At 44.0% G+C, this 20,298-nt stretch overlaps 1 protein-coding gene across 3 annotated transcripts; it reads left to right on the top strand.

The window, feature by feature from the left end:
• The first annotated feature begins 328 nt into the window (after positions 1 to 328).
• Positions 329 to 19,738, top strand: LRIF1 (ligand dependent nuclear receptor interacting factor 1). 3 transcript variants are annotated; one of them, XM_033080286.1, is made up of 4 exons: positions 329 to 452; positions 13,810 to 15,328; positions 16,667 to 16,945; positions 18,215 to 19,738. In XM_033080286.1, exons 1-4 carry the CDS (start codon positions 343 to 345, stop codon positions 18,680 to 18,682), a joined length of 2,376 nt encoding a protein of 791 aa, XP_032936177.1. In that variant the 5' UTR covers positions 329 to 342; the 3' UTR covers positions 18,683 to 19,738. The 3 variants fall into 3 exon arrangements, with proteins under 3 accessions (XP_032936177.1, XP_032936179.1, XP_032936178.1); XM_033080288.1 differs by having other exon boundaries at positions 368 to 452; positions 13,818 to 15,328; XM_033080287.1 differs by lacking the exon at positions 329 to 452 and adding an exon at positions 12,816 to 13,017.
• The last annotated feature ends 560 nt before the right edge of the window (positions 19,739 to 20,298 follow it).

Here is a 20,298-nt window from a genome sequence, read left to right as displayed (position 1 = left end):
CAACATATATTTGCATATGCAAATTGCCTGTTTAAACACCCGCCCACACTCAGTGGCGCTGTCCCGTGGTCAGCCCGTGGCTCATGGACACCCGAGCAGACCGGTGCCTGTGCCGGTGCCTGTGCCGGTGTCGGTGCCGGTGCCTGTGCCGCTGTCTCTGCCCGGACTCCCCGCCCCTCCGGGCCCGCCCCGCCCCCAGGCCTCGCCCCGCCCGCCCGTTTCCGCCGGCACCAGAAGCGCCGCGCCCGCGGTGCCGCTCGCGGCCGCCGGGCGGCGCCGCTTCCCGGAAGTAGCGTCCCGGAAGCTGCCGTTGCAGGGGCGGGGCGGACGGAAGTGACGCGCATGCCGAGCCGCGGCGGGGCCGCCCCGCTATGTCGCGGAGCGTTGAGCAACGGCCTCAGTTGTGAGTGCGGGCGGCCTCAGGGATCCGGCTCGCAGGGACGCCCCGCCAGGTACGGTCCCGCCGCTCCCCGCCCTGCCGGGACCCGTGGGCGGAAACGGGAGGGCGGGGGCGGCGGCGGCCCCGGCGGGGGGGGGGCGTGGCGGGGAGGGCGTCGTCCTATTCGTTCCCTTCCAGTCCTTTCTTATCCCTTCCTTTCCCATCTCTTTCTTATCCCTTCCTTGTCCTTCCTGCCTTCCTTCCTGCCTTCCACCCCACGTGCAGTGCCGTCTCCGGCTCGACGCCATTTGTGGGCTCTTGGTGTTTGTTGTCACTGCGACCTCATCGCGGTGAGGGTGGAGTGTGCTGGAGGCAGCCGAGAAAGGGGGAGTGGGGATGTGAGGGGTATTGAACCTTTCACAGTCATGGAATTGTTTCCGTTGGAAAAACTCTTAAAGATCAATGAGTCTAACTATTCCCCCAGCACTGCCACATTCACCACTTACCCATGTCCCCAAGTGCCACATCCACTCATTTTTTTTAACACTTCTACAGATGATGACTCCACCTCTGCCTGGGGAGTGCTTGGCCACCCTTTCCAGAAAGAAATTTTCCCTAATATTCAGCCTAAACCTCCCCTGGCACAGCCTGAGGCTGTTCCCTCTCCCTCTGTCCCTATTCCCTGGGAGCAGAGCCTGACCTCCCCCCGCTGCCCCATCCTGTCAGTGTGTTGTGCACAGCCAGGTCCCCCCGAGCCTCCTTTTCTCCAGGCTGAGCATCTCCAGCTCCCTCAGCTACTCCTGGGGCTCAGCCCCTTCCCCAACTTTGTTCTCTTCAGTTTCATGGATCAGGTCCCTCATTCTGGTCAAAGCGCACAGAGGTGGCTCTGGTGGGTTATCCTGGCTGGAATGGTGCTGAGGGAATTCTCCGGGCTGCCCAGCTCTCTGTGGTTCTGTTACTGCTTTATGCTGTGGAGCTCAGCATGCCCCGTGGCTGCAGCCGTGGTTTGGCTCCTGATGCCTTTCCTTGTCTCTCAGGAGTTCTCAGGGTGCTTTGTGTTCAGGGATGAGTTTTAGGTGATTTCAGAATCCTGGGGCTGGGATCCAAACTGGATGTTTTTGATGGTCACAGATTCTACCAAAGATTTTGTGACTGGAGGAGGATCCAGGTCAATAGTAGAGCACAGGGAGTGTTTCCTGGCAGTTTGCACATCCACAATTATCTGTACTCCAGGGAATATTCCACAGTGGATGAAAAGAGTTCCCAGAAACAATTGCCATCAAACAGAGGGTTGTTTTTCTGCTATTATTAAAATCTTCTGTTTTAGGATAAAGCCTCAGGTCATTAGAGATGGCTTGAACTGAAATTCTGGTCAGGATTCCTCCAAATTCAATATCAATTTTTTTATTTCCTTTAGATGATGATAATGATAATAATAATGACTCTTGTATATTATCTAGATTATATGTTACTATATATTTATTATTATTACTATAATTATTTTATTACAGGTTTCAGGTAATCCATGGAATGAATGCAGCTGTGTAGAATAAATATGTATCAACTACAATAAATTAATTTTACTTTGTCCCTGGGTACACGTTTCCAATTGACAATAAATTGTTAGTTTGCCACTTCCTGGATCCAGCTGAACCTATTAAAATAAATTCTTTTGGTTCTCTGGATTGGCCCATAGTTCTTGGTTATTTATTTGCATTTGTAGATGAAATTTGTGCCTAAAGGAACATTTGGGAGGAAGGCAGATGAAGAAGTACCTCATTGTTCCTTCTGATGACTTTGCAGGAAAATTGAGCCAGTCTGTCTCTTTGGTCTCCACTAACACATTTTTTAATGGCACAGTCAGGATTTCTGTGGGAATTGTGTGCTGGTGGTTCCACTGGATTTGGTGAATTAACTTGTTCGGCAGAAATAAATATTCCTATTTCTTGAAAATATTCCAAGGGTGTTTTTGTTAATGCAAGCATAAAGGACAGAAGGTGAATGTTTGAATACCCATTATTTTGTGTTTTGTGCTGCTTACTGAGAGCAATGAACAGTGAGAGAAGTTTAGACAGTAAACTGTCTGGTCAAAAAACCAGGAATTCTGGTGAACTGAAGGAAATGTAGAATATTCTTTTTATTTTTCTGTCTTGAAATAAGTAAGTAGAGAAGTAAATCTTCCAATTTCTTTCCATTTTCTCTGCTTTCCTGCCTTCTTTAATGCCACATCCGTCGGGAGATGTCGGTGTTGCTGCGCAGACTATTCACCAAAAGAAATTTCCTTCTTGGGTCCAAAAACTGTGATCTGGTTGACAGATCCCTCTATGAATGTCACAGAATTTTATTTGATTGTATTTATTGAAATTGATCATTTCTCTGGTGATGTTAAATAAGATTTCTACCAGTCCACCATTTTCTTCTGTCTTACATGAGCTTTTTTCCCTTAAGGCTTTTTTATGGATATGCCTTAGACCTTTCTAAAGTGATGGTGGTGGAAAAGAAGGGATAGGGTCTTCATGATTTGCAAGGAACCATGAAGCCGTTTATTGATCCACAAAGCAAAATTTATATACTTTTTCTATTATTACTAAAAATAGCGCACCAGTAATATTCATGTAACTAAGGTATATTGCTTTGTTGTAACTAGATAACATTGCTCAATCTAGGCCTCATTTAAGCTAGCCATGTAGATGCAATATTTCCTACAAATCCCCATAGAAACTGCAGGCTAAGCACTCTGTACCAAGCACCTTCTTGTCTCTTACATTCTTTCTCCAAAATCCCGCTTTCTTCTGCCAAGGCTTGGGCCTACTGACTCCTGCCAAGGCTTGTGGCCTGCTACGGCTAACAGATCCATGTCAGTTGTGACAAACTGGGCAGTACTGGCAGTTCTGCTCTCTAGTTGTATTCCCAAATCTCCTCCTTTCTGTTCTACCAGTTAGATATCCTTTGTTGAACTTATCAATTAGTTTCTGAACACATTGCAAGATACAGGGCAAACATATTACTAAAAGCAGTAGCATAACTAATACATAAAATCCAGTTTTTACTAAATGCTTAAGCCAGCCAGTAAGTCCCCACCCTCCGAGTATGTTGCCAAGCCAGTCATTGCCATCTACAACTCTTAGTTTGTTAACACTGTCTCGGAGAGCTTGTAGGTTAGCTTGAATGGACTGAGAGTTATCAGAAAGATTCATGGAGCACATACCTTCAAAATCTTCACAGCCGTACCCATGCGCTAAAAGCAAAAAATCTATAGCAGCTCTATTCTGAAGTGTAGCATGCCTTACACTATCAACATCTGTTAGTAAGCCAGGTAAAGCAGAGCTAGTAGCATTAGTTTGTTTTGCAAACCAACAGCCAAGATTATTTAAAGTTTTGAAAGCATGCGCAGTTCCAATGGATGGGATAATTGAGGCAAAAATTCGAGCTCCAAGATTCCAAGCTTCTACACTATCATCACAATCTGGGCTGTAGGTATGAGTGCTGCACTTTTCTCGCACTAAGCTGTGCAGAACTGTCAGATTATGTTGCAGGGTATGAAACATGGTCAGTCGCCAAATGTACAAGGCTCTCCTACAGCCTTTCCTGGAATTCCTTTCCAGGCTCTGTTTCCATATATTAAAAAGATGTTATCAATTAATCCAATTGCACCGTTTCCAGGTAAAATGTGCTGAGGCAAAATGTGATTACACCAAGTAGAAGCATTAGAGTAAATTCCAGTATCTGTGACATCAAGGCCAAATCCTAGTTGGGCAGAGGGTCTACCAGGAAAATTTAAAAAGAAACATGCAAAAGATTGCATGGATCCAAAAATGTCTAATTCTTGCGGCTGCAGGGGTATAGGATAAAAGTCTCCTACTTTGTTCACACCTAAATAGCTCTCGTTTGCTAGATACTGTCCAGCTGGTTCACCTTTTTTCTTTCTCTGTTTGTCCTGACACCACCATATGGGTTCCATTCGACCTCGAGCATCGCAATTTTTGTGCCTAGTTAGATTATGTAAAGTATCTCATTCATATTTTTCTAAAGGCACAGCTATTAAGCAAGTTTGAAAAGGATTACCTGGAGAAGTCATAGAAAGGCACAGCATAGATTCCTTCAGAGCATCAGCAAGCGTAAGCCAAACATTACGTTGTGGAAGGGGTGGCAGTATTGCCACTTGTCCTTCGTGAAGGCCGAGTCCTAATACAAAGACTAGCCTTAGGAGTCGAATATGGCTCCCAGAAATATTGATGCGGAAGCCAGCCATGGTTTTGCCCACACAAAAATTTCAAGACAGCACAATTGCCAAAGGGATACTGCAAAGGATCACACTTGGGACGATGACCACGGCGATGGCTGGCAACACAGTACCACTGGATCTGGCACTTACGACACCTGCACAAAACCCACACCTGATGCCAACTTTCTTTGCAAATAAAACAAGGTGTAGGGTTGCTGTCAAGTCCAAGTTCCCGCTCTAACTGTTCCAGTTGTCGTTCTCGACGAGTTATTTGTATTTTGATGATATCCTCTACTGTGTCTGGAGTCAGATGACGACGGAATTCAAAGAGCAGTGTGAAGTTGATGAGCCCTCTCGTATGAAGGAGAAGCTGATCCAGACGATGGTCTGGTGGGATCTGGGACTGGAACCGAGGATGGCTGGGTCAGGATTTCCAGTGAGATGCCAGGGCTACAGTGGTCCTCTTTCTGAGGAAGTTCCAAGGATTCTCGGAATGGTCTCACGTTCTTGGCCGGGATCCACCTCGGGCCGTTCTCTGTGGAAACACAAGCATACCCTTTTCCCCAGGTGACAAGGGGATAGGGTCTCCTCATCTTACCTGTTTCTGGGTCCTTGATAAGGACTGGAGCCTTCTGTTTGACCTCTAACTGAGGATTGTTGCCAAAATGCCTAACAATTGGAGGATTAGGATCCATTAGGGAACAATTTTAAAAGTTGAAGACTTACAATGCTTTTTGCAACCTTTCAGCTGTAATGGCATTCCCCATTCCCCCTTTCTGTTGTAACAGAAGACGCTTAAGTGAACCGTGAGCTCTTTCAATGATAGCTTGGCCTGTGGGGGAATGAGGAATCCCTGTTTTGTGTGACACTCCCCAGAGAGCAAGGAAACTTGCAACTCTTTGAGAAACGTATGCAGGGCCGTTATCAGTTTTAATTTCAGAGGGAATCCCCAAGAATGCAAATGCATTTGCAAAATGACGACATACATCTTTTGCAGATTCTTCATTGTAGCAAGATGCAAACAAGGCACCTGAAAATGTGTCAATGCAAGAATGAATATATTTAAGTCGACTGAATTCAGGAAAATGAGTAACATCTGTTTGCCAAATTTGAAGGCTTTGGAGACCTCTAGGGTTAACAACTCCTGCAAGGGAGGGAAATGAATGTCTTTGACAGTCTGGGCACCAGCCACAATACTGGAGGCTTGGCGAGTGCTCAAATCAAAGGTGCGTGCAAGTGCAGCAGCATTTTGGTGTAAAAATGAATGACTGAGCTTTGCTTGAGCAAAGCGGTCTGGTAATACAGGCTGAGTTGTTTGAACTGGCATAGTAAGTAAATCTGCTTGCCGATTGCCTTCTGTAATAAAACCAGGTAACGTTTTGTGAGAATGAACATGCATTACAAAATATGGATGTTGTCTAGTATCTAAAAGAAAAACAAGCTGTTGCAACCATTGAAACAATTCTGCATTAGGTACTTCCTTAAGTACAGCAACTTCAGCTCGCTCCACGATTCCTGCAACATGAGCAGAGTCAGTTACTAAATTGAAAGGGGTAGCAAATCTTTGAAAGACCCGCACAACAGCTGCTAATTCAGCTATTTGGGGAGAACCTGAAACAGTAGTAACATCTGAGTTCCATCGTTTGAGGTCATCATCCCACCAAAGTAACACTGATTTGTGGGTGCAGCCAGATCTGTCTGTGAAGACAGTTAAAGCTTGCAACAGAACCTCGCTCCTTTTGGGCTGCATCAGGAGATTGAAGCTTGCTGTCATGAGCTTGTGCTTTGGCGTATGTGAAGAAAACTGTCCGGAAAAATTTGCGAGAACCATTTGAAACGTATCCGACTGCTGCAGTAGCCACTGAAAATAAACATTAGTAACAGGTAGACAGATTAGATTGAAATCCACACCTGCAAGTGTGGTGAGCCTGTCTCGAGCTTTAATGATAGGTAATGCCATCATTTCATGTTGAGTACTGATTGTTTTGGACATCTGATGTGACAGAAAAATCCACTCAATAATCAACAGTGGGTCTGGTGTTTTAGGATCCCATTGAAAAATTAAAGCATGTGGTTGCTTAGCTGGATTTAGAATGATTAAAGAGAAAGGCAGCTCAGGGGCCCATTGGGCAGCTTGCCTGCTTGAGATGGCATCAACTACCTTCTGCAGTGCTTGGCAAGCCTCTGGAGTGAGCTGACGAGGGGACTGGAGATTTGAGTCTCCCTTTAACAGATTAAACAAGGGGTTTAGGTCGGCGTTTGAAATTCCCAATAGGGAATGAACCCAGTTAATTGTCCCCAAAAGTTTTTGAGCGTCATGCAAATTGTGAATGTTTGTGTGAATTTGCAAAGGCTGAGGAGAGATAGATTGGGTCCTAATGGGCCAGCTGAGGTATTTCCAAGGAGGTAGTTGTTATATATTTTCTGAGGCAAGACTAAGTCCTGCCTGTGTCACAACAGCAATGACAAGGGCTAGGGTTTCCTCCATCACCTCCTGTTTTTCTGCTGCAATTAGAATGTCATCCATGTAGTGATAGAACAAAGCAGCAGGCATTTTTTGGCGAACAGGACTGAGGACTTTTGCAACAAGCCACTGGCAAATAGTGGGGCTGTTTTTCATTCCTTGTGGAAGCACAACCCAGTGGTATCGCTGCAAGGGAGCTTGCATGTTAGTGCTAGGTACAGAAAAAGCAAACTTAGGAGCATCGTCAGGGTGCAAAGGAATATGAAAAAAGCAATCTTTTAAATCAATGACTGTTAAATGCCAATTTTGAGGGATCATGGTAGGGGAGGGAAGACTGGGCTGTAAAGCCCCCATTTGCTCCATCACAGAATTTGTTTTACGTAGGTCCTGGAGCAAATGCCACTTGCCAGATTGTTTTTTATTTACAAACACAGAAATTCCAGGGCCTGGTGGATGGGACTGTGTGTCCTTTTTGAAGTTGTTCTTTAACAAGGTCAGTGAGTGCACGCAGTTTAACTAATGGCAGGGGCCATTGATCCACCCAGACGGGTGTTGTGGTCTTCCAGGTTAGTTTCAGGGTGTTGCAAACCTCAACGGCCCCAACTGAAAATCAGACTGAATTTTGAAACCCCATTGAGAAAGTGCATCACGTCCCCATAACGCCATAGGTACAGACAGAACAAATGGCTTAACAGAAGCAATGAGACCTTCTGGTCCTGTTATTTGAATGAGATTTTGGCTTTGAAAGCTTTTGCTGACCCCCCCAATTCCAGTGAGGGCATGGGGTACCTTGGTGAGGGGCCAATTAAAAGGCCATTTATCTTGAGAAATGACAGTCGCATCAGCCTCGGTATCTGATACCAGTGATTGTTATTTCTTGTCCCTGTAGTGACGGGGTGCGTTTGCAAGTGGGGCGCTTATCAGAAATTGTCTGTACCCGTAATATTTGTGAAGTCCCCATAGGATCAGACTCTCCCCACACCTCCTCTTGTTGTTCCCCAGCAACAAGCACTGAATCATGTGAGAAAGGGATTAACTGTGCAATGCAGGCTCCCTTAGGGATAGTACAGGGGTAAGGGTGTAAATGCCATGATTTTTATTTCTCCGGTATAGTTAGAGTCTATTACTTCAGGGAAAACAAAAGGTCTTGCAGGGTTACTTGAAGCAAAGCGCCTTTTCGCAGTCCAGGTGATCCAAAGATTCCTGTAGGGAGTAAATTAATAGAAGAGTCAAGTAACGTTGCTGTGACTGATGTGGCCAAGTCCATTCTGGCACTACTTGTGGCTGCTGGTCGAAGACTTGAGGAGACGCTACGTGGGACACTGCGGTGGTGGCACTTGCGATGGCATCTGTGGAGGCAGCCGGAACATTTGTGTCAGAGCGCGGCGGCGCCGTCCCACGCTGTGGGACCAGTTTCCCTGGATCAGGTGACCTTCAGAATCATACCTAGAATGACATTTGTTAGCAAAGTGCCATCCCTTCAGACATCGTGGACACAAAGTTGGTGCTTCTTTCAGAGCCAAGCAGTCTTTCTTAAAGTGGCCAGGCTTGCCACACCCATAACAGACTTCTGCAGACTCAGAGGGACCTCTTATGGCAGCAAGAGCTTTGGCCATGGTTTCATATTGATGTTCTAAAGTCCCAATACAATTACATGCCTCAATCATTTCTGTTAAAGTTGGGTTTTGATTTGGCAAAGACTTAAGGAGTTTTTTGCAGTCTGTGTTAGCATTTTCAACAGCAAGTTTCAAAAGTATGACTTCACGAGCATCTGCATTTTCAATTTGGCGTTTGAGTGCTTGCTTAAGGTGGTCCACAAAATGCGTGTACAGCTCTTGTGCCTCCTGAGTGATGGAGGTAAAAGCTTTCTGGGGTCTTTTAGTATCAGGGACCTTAAAGAACGCTTGCCAAGCTGCCTCCCGGGTTCCATCTAAGGCTTCCCTCGGGCAGTCTCGGGCTTGGGCAGTAGGATCAGTGTGTGGCCCCGTCCCCATGAGCTGTCTGACTGTGAGGTTTGCCAGAGCTGCATTAACATGACCCACATAAGTAACAAGCAAATTTTGCACACCTCTCTCCCACTCTTTCTCCCACAAAGCAAATTGGGTAGGTGTTAGCAGCAACCGAGCAAGCATCCTTAAATCATGCGGGGTCATTGTGTGGGCAGCAAACACAGATTCCAGAGTGCTCGTAAAAAACGGAGGACTAATGCCATGATCAGTAATTGCCCGTCAGAGCTCCTTAATTTCTTGGAAAGAAAGTGGCTCCCATTGGGCTGTCCGTTTTCGTGTTCCTGAATAAACAACTGGAGTGACAATATTTTCAGCAATGTCCAGATCCCCCTGTATTAATGCTTGTTGTTTCAAATGAACCCAGTTATTATGAGGGTCAGGAGGAGATAAATTTGGCTTGTCATCAGGATCAACAGTTCCAGGATCAAAGGGATCCTCCTGTCCTTCTTCGCTGTTCTCTGGGCTGTAGCCAGCAGTGAAAGCCCCAATGGCTTGTGAAAAGCCACTAACCAGTTGGTCTGGTGGAGGAGATGCCATGGGTTGTGCAGAGAGAGATGGAACAGTCTCTCCTGTCTCGTTGGATTGTGAAGAGCTCTGAGCATCTGCGGCAGAGGGGGTGGGAGCTTTCCCCTTATTTTGAGCCTGTGACTTTTCTTTAAAGTTTCAAAGATGACCCTGCAAGAGGGAATCATATTTGCAGCCGCTTTGTCTCCCTTAGTTACAGCATTCCAAAGTTTCACTCCCATTTCATCCCACAGATCTGTTGTAAAGATTGTGGTTCGGAAACCCCCGGCAGCTTTAGTAATGTCCATTTCCATAAGGCAGATATCTACCATGCTGCTGTAACAGTTTTAGCATAAGTTCAAAAACATCCCTTTTATCTCTGGACATTGCCTGTCTTATGTTTCCCTGTAGCAAATTAGAATTCAGGGGAACCAGCCCCTGTGGCTCACCTCTTCTCCAGAGGGGTTGAAGACTTGTTGCTGGCCAGCGTCTCCCGCTTCTCCTGAGTGTTCCCCACTTCTCCGAGCATCTCCTGTTTCCCCGAGCGTATCCTCCCTCCTGCTCCTACGAGCGAAGTCTCATCCTACTGGGGACTCCGCCGTCCAGTAGTTGCAGTCCTCACATGGGGCACCATTTGACGGCGGTGGAAAAGAAGGGATGGGGTCTTCATGATTTGCAAGGAGCCATGAAGCCGTTTATTGATCCACAAAGCAAAATTTATATACTTTTTCTATTGTTACTAAAAATAGCACACCAGTAATATTCATGTAACTAAGGTATATTGCTTTGTTGTAACTAGATAACATTGCTCAATCTAGGCCTCGTTTAGCTAGCCAGGTAGATGCAATATTTCCTACAAATCCCCATAGAAACTGCAGGCTAAGCACTCTGTACCAAGCACCTTCTTGTCTCTTACATTCTTTCTCCAAAATCCCGCTTTCTTCTGCCAAGGCTTGGGCCTACTGACTCCTGCCAAGGCTTGTGGCCTGCTACGGCTAACAGATCCATGTCAGTTGTGACAAACTGGGCAGTACTGGCAGTTCTGCTCTCTAGTTGTATTCCCACATAAAGTATCATAACAACACAATTGTTTCTGAGCATTTGTATATGAAACTTGAGGAGGTTTATTCTTACGGGGTTGGGAAGTGAAGTAGGATGAAGAAAGCAAAGAAAATTCTGCTTCAGTAACTATGGGAGCAATCCCCAAGGACAACCTGGCATGATACAGATTTCCTATTTTTTTGTTTCGTTTTGTTGATTTTTTTAATGTTCTTTAATCAAATTAATTTGACACCCTGAAAATGGGATACTGAGGGAGTTTTTTTCATTCTGCTTAAGAGATTCTTAAAGATTCGTTAATTCAAAGAAGCAGTGACCTTGAAGACCGAAGCAAAACAACTTCTAAATCTCCTCTTCATCACTCAAAAATGTGTGGGGATGGTGCTTTATTTTATTCTGGTAACATGAAACTTCCTCATGGTTATTTCTTTGTGTCACCTGGGAAAAGCTTTATGATGTGAAATTGTTGCAATGAAGCCTTTTCAGCTTGGAGACCTAAAAACATTTGCAATGATCCTTTCTGTCGTCTGTTGTTTGAGTAAATCTGTGTGAATTCCACTTCTTGGTATCTCGTTGGACTTTTTCTTTTCTCTTGCCTATCATTTAGCTTTTTGTCATTCTTCAAACATGTAAATATCTGATACTTGTTTCAAGTTAAAAAATTTTGCAGCGTCTTGCTCTTTTTCATGGAGATAAAAAGCTAGTTGCCTTCTGTAGTCATTAAAAGCAGAATGATCTGAAATTCAGGCAAATGAGATTTTTTTACTGGTGCTTTTCCCTCCAATTTACTTTTAAGTTCCTGTTTGTAACACAGTCAAAACCAGTTTTTAGGTTTGTCAAGCTGGAGGTAAATGGTGATTCCAGGTGGAATGAGGAGATGAATGCTGGAAACTGACAGAGGAAAATAATGATGCAAAGATATCTTCAACTCATCTCTCCCTCTTTTTCTTGCTTCCTCTCCATCTGATCTGCTTCCCCTCCTCTTGCCCAAAAGTTAGAAGTGTCCCCTTGCTTTGACAGGTGGAGGAACAAGCCTCTTCGGAGGTTTCTTTTTCCCCTTGATGTCAGTTTGCAGCCCTAATTAGTTGGGGTGCAGTTAAGTGCCTGTTTGTCTGTTCAGCAGTTCCACGTTGGTGGGACTTGGCTGAAAAATTCCTCCTGAATTTGCCTTTACTTCTTATGTAGAAACCAAGTTGAGGCTGCAGATCATGATGTTACGAAAGAAGTGTTGAGAGATTCAAAGCACAGAGCAGACAAAGTGTTGTCCAGGGATTACTGCTCTTCCTCATTTGCATTGTCAGTAGTGCTGGGAGGTTTTAAGTGCTCCAAAAGTCTTATTTCTCTGCTTTAATTATGTTCAAACACACAAATATTTCTACTTCCTCTTTGTTTAAGCAAAACTGTTTTCTGTCAAATTGTTACCTGTCAGTGCTAGTCCATCTCAACTCTCATTTCTGATTCCAAAGCATCCAATTCCATTTTGCTCCTAAGCCCTTCAGTGACAGCTTCCATTAGAAACCATGTGATATATTGCCCATGTTTTAATTTTCAATACCTTAAAAACAAAAGTACTTCAGAATTTCCTGCCCACCACATTGATACCTCATGTTAAAATCCCTATTTTCACACATTGTGACCAGAAATGAGGCGTTGTACCAAAATACTAGGAGTGGGAGTTAATTCCAAGGTCACAGCAAGGAAAGCTATGTGTGCCTGATGCCTTTGTAGGTTGGGCAGACAGTAATGAGGTGTTTGTGTTGGTCTCCAGGGGAATGGGATCCCCAGCAGCAACTGCCCAACTCCGTGAGTGAAGAGCATTCCTGCGACTTCCCACTTGATGGGAAAAGGCAAAGGTTGGCTGACTCCTGAACAGACACAGGACTGAGCTTTCCCAGGCACTGCTCCAAGCTGATTCAGAGGTCTGAAAAGACAGAAAAAATGCTGTTTTCAAAACTACCTGGCAGAAAGCAAAACACAGCACCGATGTCTTTGGGATACGGCTGGGAACTACTCCCATGTCTGTATTCACAAGGCATTTATTGACATAGGAAGTCAATGGGATGGAGCTGGTGCTCTTGGTGACTCCAGGTGGAATTGGCAGCTCTGCCTTTTAATTGCTTTGGAGCTGCTGTCAGGAAACAACTTCCAGTGATTTGGTCTCTTCTTTGCAGTGCGGGCAGCTCTGTTTGCACACGTGTCGTTGCAGTGCTTTGGGCAGTAGATTGTTCTGCTCAGAGTCCAAGAGTTTTTGCAGAAGAGCCTGCTTTGGACAAACTCCCCTGGAGGGGGTAAGGTTCTTTGTCTTGACATGGACTCAAAAAATCTTGGCATTTGGAGCAGTCACAACTAACTTATGACAAGATCTGTCTGTCTCTTGGTGAGTTCTTACCTTCACCTGCAAGAAATCTCTGTTTTCTCTCCAGATGTCCCTGGTGCTGTTTTCATATATGTTCCGCCTTGGTTTTGAAGCCTTTTCCTTCCCAGACTTAGACTTCTATTCTCAAAAATGTTTATAACCCACTAGCCTTTGAGGGTTGTCCATCTCTTTGAGGATGAACCACCTCTGTGGCCTGTATCTGCCTCAAGAATGCTGGGAAGATGCGATGGAGACAGGAGCCACCTGTTCCACAAGATTAACGCATTCTGCTTCTAAATTCCTTTGTTGTGTCTGAAGTAATTTCTGCTTCCATCTTGCCATGCAACTACTCTCCCTGTATTTTCCTGAAGTGCTCCTGAAATTCATAATTCATAGCACTCGGGAAGAATATAAATGGTAAGAGAGAGGTGGGAAAGGGAAAAATAAGGCTTCTCTGGGAAATTGGGAGGTAGTAGTTTCATTGTCATAATGAAAGGCCCATAAAGGGAAGAATAGGTAATCTGAGGCATTTCCTGGGGTCTTTTGACTTATTTTTAATCTGAAAAAGATGCTATTTCTTGCTGCTCTGGGGTATAGATGTTGGACACTATTTTCACACCGTCTGAGATGGTCTGAAATGGAAACTTTGGTAGGTCAGGGGGAAGCTCCTGAAGATTAGCTCAGGCATTTTCCAGGAGTTAATCTGCTTCAGCCCTGGGTGTAGAGTTCACTGATGCTTGTGAATTAAAGTACCTATGCTTGTTCACTTACACTGCCTTTCATTTTTCTCTCTTTTCCCTTTTCTTTGTTAAGCATTACAGGCTGTATGTACCGAGTTATTCAGACAACGGGACCAGATGGAAAAAACCTTCTGAAATTGCTTCCCATTTCTAAAACTTCTGGAAGCTTTGTGCCAATAGTTCAGTCTCCAGCCATGTCAAATAATTCTAATGCAAATGTTTCTAGCCCAGTCCATCTTACTTTTAAGACACAGCTTGGAAATACTACTGCATCTTCATCTGTTAAGATACCTATTTTTCAGTCTCCTAATCCTGGAAGGATTATTCTTACGAGGACATTAGACAAGCAGGAAAGGGCAGGTTCTGAAAATGAAAGTGTGATTCCAAGCGCAGCTGCCAATGCCCAGAGCAGCTGCGTGCCCATGGATGGAGTGTCCTTGCAGAACATCGCCATCACGAGCTCCTCTCACCAGAGCAGCACAACCTATATGGTGGTGAACAACAAACCCCTCCCAGTGACTGTCAAGTCTCCAGTGCTGCCCTCTGGACACCACCTCCAGATTCCAGCTGATGCAGAAGTGAAATCTGTCCCAGCGTCTCTTTTGCCACCTGCAATACAGCAGAAAATCCTGGCAGCTGCAGCTACCAATGTGTCTGGAGGGGCCGACAGTACAAAAACACCGACGGTGATTTACGTGTCACCTGTGAACACAGTGAAAACCTCCCAAGTCCTGCCCAAGCGCTTGCAGACCTTTTGCCCCAAACCTGCCACGGAAGTTTCAAAGACACTGATTGTGACAGCTGCCGAAAAGGGGTCTGGTTCTTCTCCTGAGCCAGTCACATCTGAGGGGCAGCAGTGCCAGCAAACTCCCATGAAATGGATCGTACAAGAAACTGCCCCGCTCTCAGCAGCTTGTCTTATCCCTGTAAAGTCTTCAAATAATGTGGCTTCTAAGATCCTGAAAACTTTGTCAGACACAAAGAATGTAGAAGTTAATCCTGCAAATATTTTGCCGCTCTGTCCTAATGGTTCTGGTGGAAACCAAACCAAAATCACACCGTTAAAAGATAATGCTCTGGTCATGTACAATGGGAAAGTCTATTTATTGACCAAAAGAGGCTCTGATGTTCTGTCAGCCCAGGCTGAAAAACAAACATCTTCCTCTTCTGATAGTTTACTTAAAAAGGAGACACCCAAGCAAATTGATTCTACTGAAGTCAATAAAATAACCAGTAAAGTGGTGAACCTGGTATTGTCAAAAAGCAAAGGAGTGGTGCTGTCTCAGAAAGACCCAAAACCATGTACAGTTTCCAAAAATTCATCACCAATTGGCTTAGGAAATGACTTAAAATCCACACCTCCAGCTCTGCTGATACCAAGTGCTAATCAGCAGGATCCCACTGTAATCCAAAGACAGAGTTTGCCCTTCACCAAGAGCGTTTCTTGCAGTGGAGTGATCCCAGTTCCAGCAGTAGGGATGCAGGAAAGTGTGCGGCAAAATGGCAAAGACACGAGTCATTCCCCAAGAGTGACAGGGGCTGTGTTACCTCAGGCTAAGCAGGAATGTGCTGTCAGTGAAGACTGGCCAAAGGTAATAAATCATAAACATGCCACCTCAGTGTCTGGTCTGGTTCTGTGGTCCTAGTTTTAGGTAGATAAAATGGCTCTTGTTGAGCTCACACATTTTTGTAACTAGGTATCCTGGAAATGATGCTCTAAGGTTGGTTCTATAAATGACCTTTTTCTCAATAATTTTGCACTGTGCAAGTGAGAAATGCATAGAAAAGAAAGGGGCAGAGGAAAGGTAGCTTTTGATTTCCTCCCAGGATAAATGGTCATCAATAACTGAATTCCAGAGAGGTTATTCATGGTTTGGGCTCTTAGATGTTGATGCCACATGCTCATGGCACAACCTTAAGGCTGTAGACTTGACGTAGGGTAGAGAAGGACAAGTTTGTAGCTTCACATGAGGAAAATAAGTTGGAAGAACAGAGTTTGTCCTCCAAAGACAGCTCTGGTGTGGCACTGTTGGCTCCAGACTGCTTGCTCTGACAGCCACGGGCAGGAGCTGTGTTTCCTTCCTCCCCTGCCCTGGTGGGGAGGGTCCACCTCCTTCACTCCTGGGTACACATCAGGCAGAAGGAGCTCTTAATAGCTGCATTGGCATATTCTTTTAAGATCATAATGTTGAATATTTGTTAAAAGTTGTAAGCGTCCAATCCCCAAACTCCCCATGCAGGATTTGGGGTCATGTTTTTAGTAGCTCCAGAGGCCAGGATGAATTTGTCTCCAGAGAAAAAAATTATTCTGAAATTCATTTGTGTTGTCCAGGCAGAACAGGAATGTCAGCTAAGTGTATTTTTGCAAATTTTAGACGTTTAATTGTTGCAACAGACTGTAAGACCTAGTTTTTTGATTGATTGTCATCTGAAAAATGGTTGAAATACATTTATTTTCTTTGGTGCTCTGTGATGCTGAGTGTCAGCATTTACAGTTACTTTAACCTTGGTGAGAAATAGCTTCTTGTCTCTAAATTTGCAAACCCCTGGATTGCAGAGTAGTGACACTATCTGCTCTTCCCTCCTCTTTCTTTGGTATTTTGAAGGGGTAGAACAAGTGATTCTTTTGTTGCATCTTTTATTTCTGCAGTTGCTGGTTGGCCGGGACATTTCCTGGATTTTCCACAGTGTACTTGGGGGTGTTAAATAACAAATGTTAGACCTATGATAATTTGCATATAATTTATCAAAATTGACTTATCTGTGTTAAATGTAGCTCTTGAAGAATGGCAGATAAAATAAATGTTCACCTGTCTTTCTAGTACCTATTTTTTGTATGTTAATATATTTTATATATTTATATAAATATATAGAAAGAGAGAGAAAGTCAGAGAGTGATTGATGGCTCTCTCACTATTTCTGCATTTCAGATCCAATGTGAAAAGATGGATTCACCGGGAAAGGTTATTCAAATCAAACATCAAGAGCACCCACACTGGAGACAGTACTTGGAATTAAGGAAAAAATTTGGTCTCTTTAAGGAAGAGAGAGTTTACCTTATGAGAATACCATTAAGGGCCTTCTGTGAAAATCCAGAAGAAAGGGTTTGTTCCAGTCACAGCTTGGAAAGGCAAAATGATTCTTGCAGTTCATCCTCATTGGATGTGGAAATAATGAGTCATCATCAGGAATATGTTAAAGAGGAAAAGGTATCTGGGGTTTTTCAGTGCTAAACACACTCAGAAAGTAGCATATGTTTAGTCAGTTCAGAGCTGAGGGTGTTTGGATCCTCCTACCTCTGGATTCACCAGGATACTCAGGAGTTGTTGGGATCTCTGTGAGAATTGTTCCTAGAACTTGTTTAAGATTTCTGTATGACTCGAGCACCCTCTAGGAATTTTTACCTTCATTTTTGGGTTCTGCTGGAGGAAACTTGAACCACAAATGCTTTTGAGATGACTGTCCCTACTACTGTGGTGATGGTCCTTGTTGGAATAGGGGCCAGACCTTGGGATCCTGATTTATATTTAAGCCTCTGCAGATGGTTATGTTTGTCTAGCAGTGCAGTGGGTACTGGCAGAGGAATGGGTTTGTTAAAGGAAATTTACTTGTGGATCTGTCCAATCTTTAGAATTGCAAATAATATAAATGTACAAATCTAAACTTTGTAATTGGTTGGGTACTTCTGGAAGGAAGAACTTCCGTGTTAATGCGTGGAAAGAATTTTATCCATCCAAGTATTTCTGTTTGGCTACATTTTCTTCTGTGCGATTCTACTCAACTCAATCAAAGACTTTCTCAGGTTTTAATTTTGGGCTAATAATTGAGCAGATCTATGGCTGCTTTTAACATTAACAACATTAACATTAACAAACACTAACCCATCCCTTAGAGGTGTCCAACACCAGGTTGGATGGAACTTGGAGCAACCAGGTCTCATGGAAGGTGGCCTTGCCCCTGGCAGGGGAAGGAATGGAATGGGATTCCAGGTCTCTTCCGATTCAAACCAGGGTGATTCCCTGATTCAAGTAATAAAACATCTGGGAGGAACTTAGTGTGATAATGGGCATTACTCCTCAGATTGAGTTTTTGGAAATGTAGATATGAAGAATTCTTCTACACTGAATTTTCCCACCAAATTAGAAAGTTTTTTTCCTGCAGTAGTGTTAACTTAAACAGCCACAGGAGATGATGGACATGCCCCGGAAAGGCAGACGTGCAGTGTTGACTAAGGAAGGAATTCAGTTTTCTGGAATTGTTAACTGGGAATCTTTGCTAGAAAAACATCAAACGCAGAAATGTGTTTGTTCCTTTGCTGAAGGAAACTTCTTTCAAGCAGTAATTTTAAAAAGCTTGCAACAAATGACTAGTAATTTGTGCTTAGAGAACTCTTAATTTGTGCTTAGAGAACTTGGTATTACAACGTAGCTGATGCCAAGTTTAACAGAAGTGAATTTTGTCTGTTTCTAACTATGCAGATAATTGTGGATCTGGAAGAGGATTTGATTAGGAAAAGGAAAATAAAATGCTCACCTTTGTCAGACAGTGGCAAGAGGAGGAGAACTTCAATCAAATCAACCACAAGTCCCAGTTTAGAAATTACCAGCTCGAGTTCCAGTGCACTTAACAAGAGTGTTTCACCTCCACCAGCTTCACCACAGTCAAGTGTTCCCACTGGCTCTGTTGGAGTGTCCCAAGGGAGGGACTCGGAGCAGGAGGTATTCCCCTGGTACAGTGACACTACCCACCCAGGGGTTTCAGTTTTAGTGACTTCTGAAGAGGATACTTCCATTCTGGAAGGTTCTTTCCGAGATGATGCTTTCCCCGTGGCTCCCCCAGACCTGGATGAGACAATAAGGGATGAAAAAATCAAACGACTGAAGCAGCTCCTGCGGGAACGGGAGGCAGCGCTGGAGGAAATGCGCCGGGAAATGCAGCAGAGCTGAGATCCAGCCTCGTGCATCACCTCTTCAGTGACTTCAAGAGGAAATCCCTTGCTTAAATTACTATTTCTGGATGGAAGAACTAGATGAAATTTAAGTATGTGTGTATTTAGAGAACTGTAGGTTTTTGTTAAATGCCAGAAATGAGAGCATGGGACATGATCCAAGAGCACAGACAAAGGACATTTTTACCAGCATATTCCCCATATTTTGAATCAAGGGGGTTCTGTATTGGTCTTAACAAATGAATTTTCCCCTTTTGAATGCCATGACCTGGCTTTTAAACCCCAGTGCAAATTGCAAACCCTAGTTGTAGATACTTCTTTGTTTTTCTCATGTGCATGAGAACTTTGATGAATTCGTGAGAACTGTCAATTTTCAAAAGAGGTCAACAGTCAGTGGATAATAAATGCTATTTAAAGGATCTGGGAATTAGACTTTAGACAGTAACAATGCAGATATTTATATGAAACCTTTTGCAGATGCGAAGACAGAGGCAGGAGGAGCCCTGTGACAGTTGTTTGGATTCATGGCTCTCCCTGTCATTATTGTGAGCCTTTATAAGGCCATGGCCATCTGTGCAGTGTGGAAATTCGGTTGTGGGGTTGTTTTGGTAGGGTGGGATGTATTTTTTTTTAACAGAATTCTATTAATAATAATTTCTTGAAGCTAAAAGACTGCTTCATCCCTGGGTGGTCTCTTTAACAATCTTCAATGAGTGTCTTTTAATTTGCTATTGTTTGAACATGTCTTTTGCCACCTTCAGTTACAGTACCTTAGTTTGCCTTGTAGGAGGGGATGTACCTTCAGACTGTTTTTACATCCTTATTTTTATAGAACTTCATATGTGTTTTCCCACCATGCTCTGTTGTGTGTGTAGGGATGCCTTTCCTTGTCCTCTGTTGTCCATGTCTTTGATCCTTGCAGGTTCCTTCTGCAGTTTTCAGTTTCCCTTCCACCAGTTAATAACTTTTTTTGCCAGCAGAGTTTGTCATTGTTTTGTTCTTGTCTATTTATGTTTATGTTAAACTTCACCAATCCTGGCAGAGTTCCACTGCAGATTTGTGTTCACAAGAGTCTGTTTTTTTCTCTTCTTGCTTTTGTTTTTATTCTTACCTTGTTTAATTTGTTTAAGCAAATTTTTGTCTGCGGTGTTTTCATTTATTATCCCATGGATGCCCAGTTTATCTCCTGTTGGTGGAGGATGGAGGTTTCTTGGAGAGCTTAGTCCCATTATTCCTTATTTTTATAAGTTTTGGCGGTGGGAAAAATTCCAGTGGATTGGAGAGGCAGAAGAGGTTTTTACAAGAGAAGAAAGAGAAAGTTCTTGCTCTGAAGAATCACAGAATCAGAGAAGGTTTGCAGTGTAAGGGACCTTAAAGCTCATCTCATTCCATCTCCTGCCATGGGCAAGGACGCCTTCCACTATTCCAGGTTGCTCCAAGCCCCATCCAACCTATCGTTGGACATTTCCAGGGGTGGGGAGGGCTTGAGCCAAACCAAGGTGATGGACCAGATGCACTTTGGTGGGTGAGGAGGAAAGGTGAATAATGAAAATAGACTCTGCAGTGATTGGGATTTCTTGGTAGGAGGGAGGTATGGTGGAACAAAGAAGTCAG

This window comes from Catharus ustulatus, chromosome 25 (assembly GCF_009819885.2).
Source record: "Catharus ustulatus isolate bCatUst1 chromosome 25, bCatUst1.pri.v2, whole genome shotgun sequence".
NCBI lineage: Eukaryota > Metazoa > Chordata > Aves > Passeriformes > Turdidae > Catharus > Catharus ustulatus.
The sequence above is the reverse complement of the archived record's forward strand: the minus strand, read 5'-3'. Positions and strand labels throughout refer to the sequence as shown.